Below are 12,518 nucleotides of genomic sequence, written 5' to 3' on the forward strand. Positions count from 1 at the left end.
ACATTTAACGTACCAAAATGTTTTAGAGATCTCCTCCTGGCCTGTACATGATAAATTTTTAGTTTTATTTAAGATCAGTAGATTCTTTGGCTGAATCTTGTTGGGCTACTCATTCTTGGAATGTGCTTTTTATTTCAGTAAGTTGTAACTGGTTACAGCAGAATGAGTACTTATTGCATATTCAGTGATCTTGTCTTCAAATCAAAGTAAGCAATGTGGTTTCAGTAAAATGTCATAGTTCAGAATAGCCATACAAATTTGTACTGAGATTGATTACCTACCTATATAAGTGCCATAGGTGTGCATGGCATTTTATGACAAGGCCTGCATAAGATCCTGTGGCTAATATAATTTATACAGATAACACATCATTAGTACATGAGTGGGTGGCTAAGGTAAGTAGAATGGAACTGATGGGGAAGTTCTTGGGAGACCATTTTTGTTTTAGTGTATGTAAACCCTGATTTGCAATTACTTGAGTTATGTTAGGTTCTTGGTTCATTTGTTTTATAATCCAGTCCTATTCAGAAGCAGGAGTGGCAATGGGGAGTGCAGACCAGCAATAAATTGGCAGGGATGTTGTATTTATACAGTGAGCACATTTGGATATAAACTGGTTGTCACAGATCCTAGCAAGCAATTCTTCCTGGCCACCCACTAGAACCAGTGTGAGAGGAAAAGCCTCTGTGCTTGGGCTCTCCTGGGGTGTTTTAAGCTTCTGGAGCCTCAGCAGGCTGCAGCACTGGCTCCTCCTTGGGCCTTTTTATCACATTTCCTGGGTACTGACCTTCAGTCTGCTATCACTCCTCAGAAATGGGGCTCCTCAGCCCACCTGTCTAGGCCCCCCAGGACTAGTGCTGGCCTGTGAGATACCCCAGTTACTCAAAAAGAAAAAGGAGTACTTGTGGCACCTTAGAGACTAACAAATTTATTAGAGCATAAGCTTTCGTGAGCTACAGCTTACTCAAACACACACCTTTGGAGTGGAGCTCTTGGAGAGGTGTGAAACTTCTGGTTATAATTTAACTCTTAGGAGCACACAGCGGTTGTCGAGCAGTCAACACATACAAACTATGCACAGAGTCTAACACCTTCATGTTCTTTTATGGTTAAAGTACAATAGAGTACAGCTTATACAAACCACAAATACTAAACGCATGTCCCCACCTCAGTTTCCTCACCACTCCAGGGCATTCTTTAGGATTGGATCGTAGTCCCTTGGGGCCATCTGGGTGCAGGAAAGCAGGTAGGGCTCCTTTGCCCTATTAGGCTGCTACATGCTGGGTGACCTCCTGGAGCCCCTTACTCAGCTTCTGACCCCTTATTTCTCTTGCCTCATGCTTCCTCTTCTTGTCTGACTCCCCTATTCCTGTGTATTTCTTTATTTTAACCTCTCTTGGTCACCTGATCTCTCTTGTTCCACCGCTTTTACCACCCCCCACTATCTTTGGAGGGGTTAAGCTAAAACTGGATTTCTAAAACTTCAGCTATCATGACCTTTGAGTTTGACTATATTGTTAACCTTAAGTATTTCCCATTTTCCCTGTCTTGTGTGTATCTGCTACAGGCCCTGTCAGCAATAGTGGATACACATACATATAGGCACTCATAATACAGCAGTTTTTCATAATACAGCTTCATAAATCAATCTGCATTCATAAGTTGTACAGATGTAGCCCTGATTCATCACACTTGTATGAAAATATTTAAACTAAAAACACTAAGTTTTTTAGCAGAGATTTCAAATGTACCATGAGGTGCTTTGAAATATATTCTTCAAAATTCTGCTCTCAAATCAGTCTCTGATCCACCCAGTGCATCTCTAATTCTATCTCATTAGGAACTCTACATGAGTAGAGAGAGTGGAATATAGGCTTTCATATCCATCCTGAAGTATGAGATCAGAACTTCACCTTAAATGCTATACTCTAATCAGTGATTCCCAAACTTTATTCATTCACATTCTACCTTAAAAATGTTTTTGTGAAGTCAACATCAAGCTCGTGTACCACAGTTTGGAACCTCTGCTCTAAGAGATTAGCATGCTATAACTCCCCATTTTTGTTACTTCTTTAGACACAAGCAGGGCAAGGTGTTGAATGTAGACTAAATGTCTAGTAAGCAAGATCACAACTTGAATCCAGTTCATCCCTGTCTCAAACGTGTATTTCTAGTCTGTCAGAGTTGCAGATGCAAAATTCATATAGGCTGAATTTAACCCTTGGCTAATTTCATAGGTAGAACTACATTTAAGAGTGTGTTTTATTTGTCTCAATGTGTCTTTTCGTTGCTTCCTAATAACTGTCTTACAGACAGCCATTTTAGTATAAAATGGAAGTAGCAATACTTTCCTACCCAGAATGGGTGCGTTGAGGTTCAATTGGGGGTCAGTTTTGGTGAGCGAGGAAAAGTGTTTCTTTCCCAAACTCTGCCAGTGTGAGATGCCTGTCATGGTGGATTGTGCAGATCTTAATATTACAAAGCCCTTTTCTTTCATTCATTCTTTGATCAGTAATATTTCCTTTAATTATTTTTCTCTCAACAGAAAATTTTTAAAACTGGAGATTCTAACAAGGATGGGCAGCTGGACTTCAAAGAATTTATGCAGTATCTTAAAGACCATGAAAAGAAAATGAAACTAGCCTTTAAGAGTCTGGACAAAAACAATGATGGTATGTCTTTATTTTCCCTGACCTGTTTGAAAGAAAAATGTGTGGTACCAATTACTGAACTAGACTTCAGAATAATTCAGTATAAAATGGTTATTTCCCCAAAACATTCAAGGACCTAAATATATTATTTGAAATGTAAATATTGTATGTAATAAATGGAGTATAAAGTTTGCTGAGAGGGAACTTGTATTGCTAATATGGAACTTGTATCTTCTCCAATTAATTTCAATTGGAGTAGGAGCAGGCTTGTAATTTTGATTGAGTATCCACATCATAGTCAAATGACTAATTATTCTTCTCCAGTTAACCTCCTTCAAGATGGTAGAACGAAGGAATTTTGCTCTGCAGCTGGAGGAGCTGTGAGGAAGTCTCTAGTTAGAAAATATATTTTTCCCTCTTTGATAGAGGGAGACTCACTCACTAGGTGTTTGTGATGCACTTACGTATTACAAAGACTGAGCAGATATAATCCAATTATATCATTTAGGACTCCCGTGTAAAAGTGTATTAAATGGTCTGTGCTGCTTTGTTTGTACTAAATGATAGTTTAAAGGCTTTCCAAATCTTTAAGTAGAACAAAGATCATTGTCATGTGAGTTTACATAATGAGATCTGAAGAAGCTTTTAACTTGTACATATTTTCTTTTAATGCTTTAAGGAAAAATTGAAGCATCAGAGATTGTCCAGTCACTCAAGTTATTGGGTATAAATATTTCAGAACAACAGGCAGAAAAGATTCTACAAAGGTCAGAAACTATTCTTATTTCTAGTCAGTGTTTGTGAATTCTTCAAATGATTGTTCATAAACATGTTTACATAATTCCAGATCAGATGTAAAAGGATAATTTTTTAAATCAAAGGTAACTATGGATTAGCAAAGTACAACACTGTCTAATTTTTATTTTCATATGCATTTAAGACTGAATCTGAGTTATGCTAATATTTAGGTATCACACCTATCTGCATAACCCACAGTAGTTGGCCTCCAGTTTAACAATAGAAACTGGATCTATTTTCCTTTCTTAGTGAACTAAAGAGTCATGCATTCCCTTCCAAAGATGATAGTATAGTAGAATCCCTATTCTACTAAGTATTTGAGATCATAAAATTGAAAGATTCATAAAATCCAACATCTTAAATTTACAGTAGGTATGGTGCATAAGTTGTATTATGGTGCACTGCATTGTTTTCTTGTCCTTCAAACCACTGCGGAGTATGATTTCCAATTCATGGAAGGCATTGGAAATGTGAAGGGATATCAACTTGTTCTTCATTAACGTGACTTTTGTTATGTCCACTTATCCTTCCCCCAACCTCAGTTGGGAAAAATGGTTCGTTTTACTGACCATTCATAAGATTGGTATCCAGTGCTGTACATGGATTTTCACACTCTTGTGTGAGGACTGGTTTGCATGGGTTCATAGGACTTCAAGTCTGAACAAGTTTGCAGGTAGAGTGACCAGATATTTTATTTATTTTTTTACTATTTTCCAGACAATTTAATATTTTGCATACTTTTGTTTTGTTTTAATTTCAGCATCGATGCTGATGGGACAATGTCAGTGGACTGGAATGAATGGCGGGATCACTTTTTATTTAACCCAGCAACAGACATTGAGGAAATAATCCGTTATTGGAAACATTCTACTGTAAGTTCAGCTTGTATTTTAAAAGAGATCTATTTTATGTAGGGTGTGTGTGTGTGTGTGTGTGTGTGTGTGTGAGAGAGATCCTGCATCTTTGACTCCTCACCTGGATTCTGTTTCCAAATCCATCTCTGCCAGAACTAATTTTAGAACTTCAAGCCTTCTGAGAAGCTTTAGACAGCTGGTATAATTTGTTGTTTCCCCCCCAAGATGTGGTGTTCTTATCCCATCTTCCTGCCCCAAGTATCCTTGTGTGAGTATGAATATTTAGTCCTGGATCATTGAAAAGTCTAAGGTCCAGTATCTTGCCAACCATTAGGACTAGAAATAAGTATTTTGTCCCTTTGGAGAGGCATCAAAACAATGTCACACAATAGTAAATCCTTTTTCTAGTTACTATGTGCATTTTATAATGGACTGTTGCTTTCATGTGATCATACAAGTTGGAGAAGTATTTTAGCTGTTTCAAAATATTGGTATTGTGTCAGCAGTTTCATTTAACTAGCAATTTTATCATAAAGTTCACAAAATTTCTAATTTAATGTAGACTCTAGATGTGTGTTTGCACACATACATGTGCATGCTCTCTCCAGAATTTTAAGTAAGAATAGAATACGTAATGGCAGGAAGTAATGTACTACAAATTGTCTCAGCCTCAGTAAGTTCAATTCTTCAAGAGTTGAGATCTTATTTTATTAATAATTCTTTCATATGCAAGCAATGCAAAGTTATAGGTAACCCTCCAGTAAAATATTACATGTGCACAAATAAATAATTTGACAGAATGAACTTTCCTGTAAATGATCAGGGTAAGAACACATGGCTAAAACTGTAATTACTTTAAATATAATGAGATCATTTGAATCCTTAAGGATCTGTCAGCCTTTTCATGATAAAAACTTGCTTATAGGTGTTAACAGTTTTGGTTGATTTGCAGTACACAGTCCCAACCTGAGGATAATTTTATAGTTAAGTTGGAGGAGAATATTCTTTGACCTTTATTAAGCTATGAAACTGTAAGAAGAAAACTACTATTCATAGTTTTCTATTTTAAAATGAGGCTAAACGTATATGCCTGCCTTGGTTGATTTCACAGTGAGAGTATGGTTAATAACAGCCAGCTATCCTCTTAGATGCCTCACCAAAAGAAAACATGAGGCAAATATATGAAATTGGATAGTTCTGAGTCTACTATTTAGTGAAAAATGCCCAAGACTTTTTCTGTTTCTTAAATGCTGAAAATTACAAGTTCTTTTTCTGGTTATTATGGAACCTCCTCATCTAATCCTAAATATTCAGTTTAGAAGTGTTCCATGAGATCTATAATTGTTGCAGTTGGCCTACTGTGAGAACTTGGAACCAGTTACCACAGCAATACAGGTGGTGCTCTACATAGCCAAAATGTTTGAAATCTTGTTTCAGTTTCTCATGGTAACAGTCTTTTGAAAACTCTTTTTATTTTAAAATTGAAGGCTCTGAGTTGTGATTGGACTCTGGTGAGCAGGAATCTAAATAGCATAGGAGTGTTGTGGGCTGGCTATTGTTGTAACGTTTATACAGTAAAATCCCAAAAAGTGACTTTAGCTTTTTCTTTGGCTTAGTTGTAAGGTGATATAGTGTCCAGTGCATATAAGGCCAAATTCTGGCAGGTGCTAGTAATATAGGCACAAACTAGAACACCCAGTCAACATTTTCAAAAGTGACTGGTGATTTGCGGGGGCTCCATTTTGGGTTGTCCACTGGAAACCCCTTAAAGGGGCCAGATTTTCATGGCTGGTCTATACTTAAAAGTTAGCTTGGCTTACCTACATTGCTTGGGGCTGTGAAAAATTTCATGCCCTGTGCAATGTAATTAAGCCAACCCAAGCCTCAGTGTAGACTTGGTAGGTTGACAGAATTCGGTTGGAGAGGTGGATTTTCTAAAGTGATGGAAGAACTCTTTCTGTTGCTGTAGTAAGTGTGTCTATGCTACCCTTTGGGAATCAGGGCCTTTTAAGATGTCTCTAATTAGGCTCCCAAAATCACTCATCACTTTCAAAAATGTATGTCTCAACAAGCTAGGCACTATACAAATGCAGAGAGATAGTTCCTGCCCTAAAGAGCTTGCAGTCTAAATAAACAAGACAGAATGCTACATAGTGTACTCTCTCCACTTTACAGATGGGGGGGACTTGAGGAATTAAGAGTGGTAACATCTAAATTAAATTCAGCAACAGTATAAATATAACTCACTTTATTAAAGGAAAAAAATTAATCCTCCACTCCCCAGCTACTTTGAAGTAGTAGAAAGTAATTGCTTTCTCGTATTGGAAAGATTTTTCGCGCTCTCTTTTTAATGGCAAACGTAACTCATGTGAAACTGGATTTGTAGTATTAAATGGTGCAGTCCCTCTAATTTTTTATTATTACATATATGATATGATGAAAATGAAGGTGTGTATTTAAGTTATTTGTAAAAATCCATAGTCTTCTGTCATGGGAAACCTTACCGCTGTCGCCTTTGGTAATGTTCATTGTTCAAGTTGAACAGTAATATTTAAACTAAACTAAACTAAACACACATCTGGCAGGGAGATTTCAGACTTTCACAACTGAATGATAGTCATTAATGTCTCTTCAAATAATCAGTAAAATTATTGGTTGGAACAAGATCATAATGAATTAGTGAAATGAATCTATAATTAGGTGCTATATTAATTTATCAATAGAAAGCTATTTTAAATGTGTGTGTCTGTAAAATACATGAATAAATTACCTTGAATGATTAATCTCTTGACAACATCTTTAAGAGATTATCAAACTAATCCTTAAAGCTGCCTGGATGAAAGGTTAGTAGCATGTAAGCATTTTGGACTTGAACACTGTCTGGAAGCTTTACTGAGCTTGACAAAATGTTTTTCATTACAGCCATGCTCAAGAGATGAGTTGTCATAATTTTTAATGATGATGGTGCTGTCTTTTTGAAATGGGGGTTTTGGGTGGTGGTGTTCTAAATATATTTAAAGGGAACAAAGGGTCACTTGATTTTTGTTTGTATAGAATTGGTCTTACTTGAATTGTCTAACAATGGAATGAAATTACAATATGTACATTACAGGTTATTGATGGCTATTTTTATGTCTTTAACATACCATACCAAATGACAGTGTATAAAAGTTATCTATTTGTAGTCAAGCCAGTGTCAGAACTATCAGTAAAATCACTAAGTAGAGAAATAGGAAATATAGTTATTGCCCCTTTATGCTTTGCATTGTGACAGGTGTTGGATATAGGTGATAGCTTGACTATCCCAGACGAATTTACAGGGAAGAGAAAAAGTCTGGGCAGTGGTGGAGACAAGCTGTTATCAGGAGGAGTGGCTGGTGCTGTTTCTCGAACAGGTACAGCACCACTAGATCGCCTTAAGTCATGATGCAGGTGTAGTTGCAAAACTTAAGCAACTTTAAATTCTAGTAAATCACTTTTCCCATTTAGAATAATCTCGGGCCATCTTGTGGCAGTTTTTAGAGGAGTTCCAGCTTGCTGGGAGTTCTTGGAAACTAATAGCAGAATATAACGTCTTACTTCTAGAGAGGCTCTCATTGTGCTTTAAAACTGTTTCATAATTTGTATTGACTTAGGTCCTGATCCTGCAAAGATAAACTACACCTAACTAGTCTTGTGGGCACAGTGGTTTGCAGGATTAGGCCCTAATTTGTAGATGTCTCTTGCACCCTGATGCTTGCATGTTTGTTTTATGCATTTTGCTGCTTTTTTTAAAGAATTCAAATGATGCTTTTGTAATGAGACTTGCTTTGTGGTTTGTTGTGGTACAGATATTATATTAAATATGTTCTCTTTTGATATCTGAAATGATTAATAAAAGGCGGCTACTGAAAATAATCTACCCTATCAAAATCAGTTGTGCTGGTATAAACTACATAGTGGTATTAAGATCAGCAATAAATTTCGCACTTTCCACACACTTTCCAGACATTTTTCAAAATCACAGGATTTTAAACAGTAGCTTGCTTTATGTTTCTGAGTCTGCCACATAGAAAGTACTAATCAATCTAAAAAGCACATTATGTAGTGTTTCTATAGTATGTATTTTAAGGAATATATTGCATTTCTCTTGATAATGAGAATTTATATTCCCTTTGAGCAGTAGCCAGTTTGGAAGAAATATCACAACTGCTATAAAAATGAAAGATTGGAATATTGTTACTATAGTGTTAGCTTTCAAGAAATACAACAGATAATGTTAATGGGTGTGAGAACAATCCTTAGTTTACAGTCATATTGCAGCATCTCAGATTGACTACAGCTATTCAGTTATGAGACGAGTAATTATACTGTCTGTCTTCTAGGGGTTTTTGACTTAAATATTTACTAAAACACTTATCCTTTGTTGCTTAAAAATGAGTCCTATATCTAATCTAAGCATTTCTTTTTCTTACTGTGGTTAATAGGTTCATAGTTCAAAGTCAAATAAAATGAATATATCAAGTGGCCTTAAGCAGATGGTGAAAGAAGGAGGCATCCGTTCCCTTTGGAGGGGAAATGGTGTGAATGTTATTAAAATTGCACCTGAAACAGCTATTAAGTTCTGGGCATATGAACAGGTAATGTGTCAAATTAAGGTGATGAACACTAAATCCTGAAAAACAAACATATTGCAAGTGATGATGAAAATCTATATAATGGTTTTATTGATCACATTTAAAATAGTCTTATGACTGGTTAATAAAATATTTGAGTAATGTGGATTATTACTGTTGTACTGTGAACAATGTAGGAAAGAAATGAAATTCACATCATATGAATTTAAAGCTACCTACTTATCTATGTAACTTTTTGTGGAGAGGTGCTCTAATTTTAAATACTTCAGTTCTGATTCTAAATGGTAGCCACATAAAAATTTAGCACGTTGTATTAGCCTAACACATACCAATGTACAGGATTTATTAAAGTCAAATGTCATTGTGCTGCAGTAAGATGCCCTCAGCGGGATTTCAGAGTTATATTTACCTCTGAATCAGCTTTATACAACATATTAAAGGCCTAATCCTCCTTGGAATAGAGATCTCCCTGTGATCACAGTTTTAGTTTGGAATTCTAGAACACGCAGTAACTGATCTTTGCTTTTCTCATCTGTGAAGATGGGCAGAGTCTTGCTAGGGCCAGAGGTAAGAGCAAAGTAATGTACAATATATCAACACTCTTCGATGCTGTAAACAAATAACCTCAAACCCAAATCTGTTTTAAAAAATTATCCTTGAGTATAGGATATCCGATTTACAACTTCTGATGAGAGATTGTAGTTTGCTCTAATGTGCAGTTCTTGCTTACCTCCCTCAGTACATTACTTCTTAGTTCAGCTTATCAGTAACTGATACTGTAGTCTTGTCTTTGTTCTGCCTGAGTAGTTGTATTTGGCTGCCTACAGCAAGTGATATAGTGCACATAAGGCCTAATTCTCCATTCCTTGGGTACCCATTCACTTAAGTTGCAGTTCTGGGTGTGCAAGGAATGCAGGGTTCTCATCTGTTATAAAGTGCAACTATATAGGTATTGAATGACCAAAAACCCACATTTTTGCCGAGTTGCTTAGTGATATGCCATTCCCTTGCAGATGTTGAGTGAATCAAAACTGAAACTTCTGAAAGCCAGAAAATACAGAGTTAAGGCATTCAACTTTTAACTCTGCCCTCCTTCAGCAGTTCCCAATTCATCCCATTAACACATGTACCGCTCCTCCTCTCCCTAATGCCTCCTTTCCTAGATAAATTCATGGAGGATAGGTCTATCCGTGTTTATTATCCAGGATGGGCAGGGATGATGTCCCTAGCCTCTGTTTGCCAGAAGCTGGGAATGGGCGACAGGGGATGGATCACTTGATGATAACCTGTTCTGTTCGTTCCCTTTGGGGCACCTGGCATTGGCCACTGTCGGAAGACAGGATACTGAGCTAGCTGGACCTTTGCGTCTGACCTAGTATGGCAGTTCTTATGTTCTTAAGGATTCACATGTCTAATTCCACTTTGAGTATATTTCCCCCCCCCCCCAAAATAAAACTGCCACTCATGATTCTCAAATTGAGTGGATTCTACATCCACTCAGTTCAAAATTCCTTTTGTGTTATGTGGGTGCTTGTGATTAACTTATCTTTAGTTATGTTAATTGAACTATGACTTTGCAGCACTCAAACAGAATGAGCTCTAATTCATCCAGTGATTAGTAACGTTCAGTTTAACAGTACAGGGCAGCAGAAGGAAACCTTAAGACAACCTGGGAACCTCTTTATCAATGACCCCAAATTTGAATCCTTAGCTCTAACCCTGTGCCCTCATGAGAGAGACCAAATTTTCAAACCAATCTGACTAACCATTTCAGATTTCAGAGTACTTAGAAGACTTGAGCTTTAAAGCATATAAAATGGTGCGAATGAAATCCTCTAGCTGCTTTTCTGTATTGGTACATGTACGTTGTAAAAATGTGTATTTTCTTAAACACCACTCTGTTTGGGTCCCTCAAGACTGTGTGCATGCAAAGCACTACCTTGGATAAAACTTGAGAGATCGAGACCATTTTGACCCCCATCACATCAATAGCTTGATCTCTAGCTCTGCTCCACTCCCAAACCCCCCAACCTTTTTTTTAAACAGGCTGTTTTTCTCAGGCTTATATGTCCGGGGACCCCAGCACAAATGATTCTAAATGTGGGTCACTAATCCTACCCTGTACCCTCCTGAGGCATACCAAATTTCAAAAGACTAATAAAGTCAATTTTAGAGGATTAGAAAGGTTGACCTTTAAAACCAATGTTTTAGCGCAAACTTAATTATAATGGTGCACCTGTGCCACTATAGTATGGACAGAATTAATCCCACTCAGTGGGACCAAATGTAAAGGACTTTCACAGGATGGAAGATCTATGTTTTTTATAAATCATTACACACAGAATTGAAATGTAAATATTTTTAAGTTGTGTAATTGGACATCTATAATGCAAACTTCATGGGAAAACCTCGTATCATATTTCTGCTTCTGCTGGGGGATTCTCCTGCCTCAGAAAGATGTGTGATATATTGTCTTATGTATTTTACCTACACAGTATAAGAAGCTATTGCTAATGAAGATGGAAAGATAGGGACCGTTGAAAGATTTGTCTCTGGTTCTTTGGCTGGGGCAACTGCACAAACCTCTATTTATCCTATGGAGGTAAGCAAGAGAGGACCCTTCTCCTATTGAAGTCAGTGCCAGAAATCCTTTTTACTTCACCAAGAGCAAGATAAGGCTTTTTTGTGGAAACAGTACAGGAGTTCTGCCTACATCACAACTTTCACTTGCATTCTGTAGATTTATTCCTTCAGAATCACACCATAATGCTACCTGACACTTTCTGGGATACAACATGGCATGTTCTATACTTAGAATTTCTGGTGTTTAGGGTTATGTGGGGTTTTGCTATTTTCTGAGGTTATTTTATTTAAATTATGTCATTTAAAAAAAACAAACCCAAACCACCATGTGCATACGTGTTGGGGGTTGTGTTCTTTCTCTTTTAAAATATTAGAAATTTGATTGTCACAAATTGCATGCTAAGTCTCCAAGTCTGGAAATTATCTTTGTTCAGCAGAACATATCAGTGTGTATTTAACTACCATGAAGTAAAAGATGTAAGCATATGCTTAAATGTTAAGTGTGTGCTTAAGTACTTCCCTAAATGTTGCCCTGCCACTGGGACTGGTCCTCTGAGGGGAAGGCATCTAGCCTGACAGGCTCTGCTAAGGCAAATGAGCCAATCCACCTGTGGATAGTTAATTGGATAAGCAGCTGTGTGGGGTAATTAATAAAGGAAACATTTGGTTTATAAATGGTTCTGAGGGTCAGGCAGGATACCAAGAACATAGAGAGGAAGCTCCTGGGAAGAGAACTCTTCAGAGGAGCTGGGTAGGAAGCTACGTGCAGTGGTAGCAGAGGCTCCTGGAGAGAGGAACAGTCCCCAAAACATAGAGAGACGGCTCCAGAGGGGAGAGACTACAAAGCTCTTGAGGCAGAGGGGCCTGGGAGATACCATGAGATCACAGGGGAGAGACTGCACAGCTCCAGGCAAAGGAGAAGACTGGGAACTTAGGGGAGGAGAAGGCTTGTTTACACACTGTTTGGTGGTTGATTAAATAAACAAAATCCCTGAAGGGGCACTGCTCATTGTATA

The 12,518-nt window shown here is 37.4% G+C and overlaps 1 protein-coding gene across 1 annotated transcript in view; it reads left to right on the forward strand.

Annotated features, from left to right (window-relative positions):
* SLC25A24 (solute carrier family 25 member 24) overlaps positions 1 to 12,518 on the forward strand; it is a 39,343-nt gene that overhangs the window by 20,437 nt on the left and 6,388 nt on the right. Inside the window, 6 exon segments of the mRNA XM_043520499.1 lie at positions 2,546 to 2,672; positions 3,331 to 3,418; positions 4,210 to 4,321; positions 7,578 to 7,722; positions 7,725 to 7,735; positions 8,770 to 8,922. Of these exon segments, the coding sequence (XP_043376434.1) occupies positions 2,546 to 2,672; positions 3,331 to 3,418; positions 4,210 to 4,321; positions 7,578 to 7,722; positions 7,725 to 7,735; positions 8,770 to 8,922 (636 nt within the window).

This window comes from Dermochelys coriacea, chromosome 8, assembly GCF_009764565.3.
Source record: "Dermochelys coriacea isolate rDerCor1 chromosome 8, rDerCor1.pri.v4, whole genome shotgun sequence".
In the NCBI taxonomy this organism is placed as follows: domain Eukaryota; kingdom Metazoa; phylum Chordata; order Testudines; family Dermochelyidae; genus Dermochelys; species Dermochelys coriacea.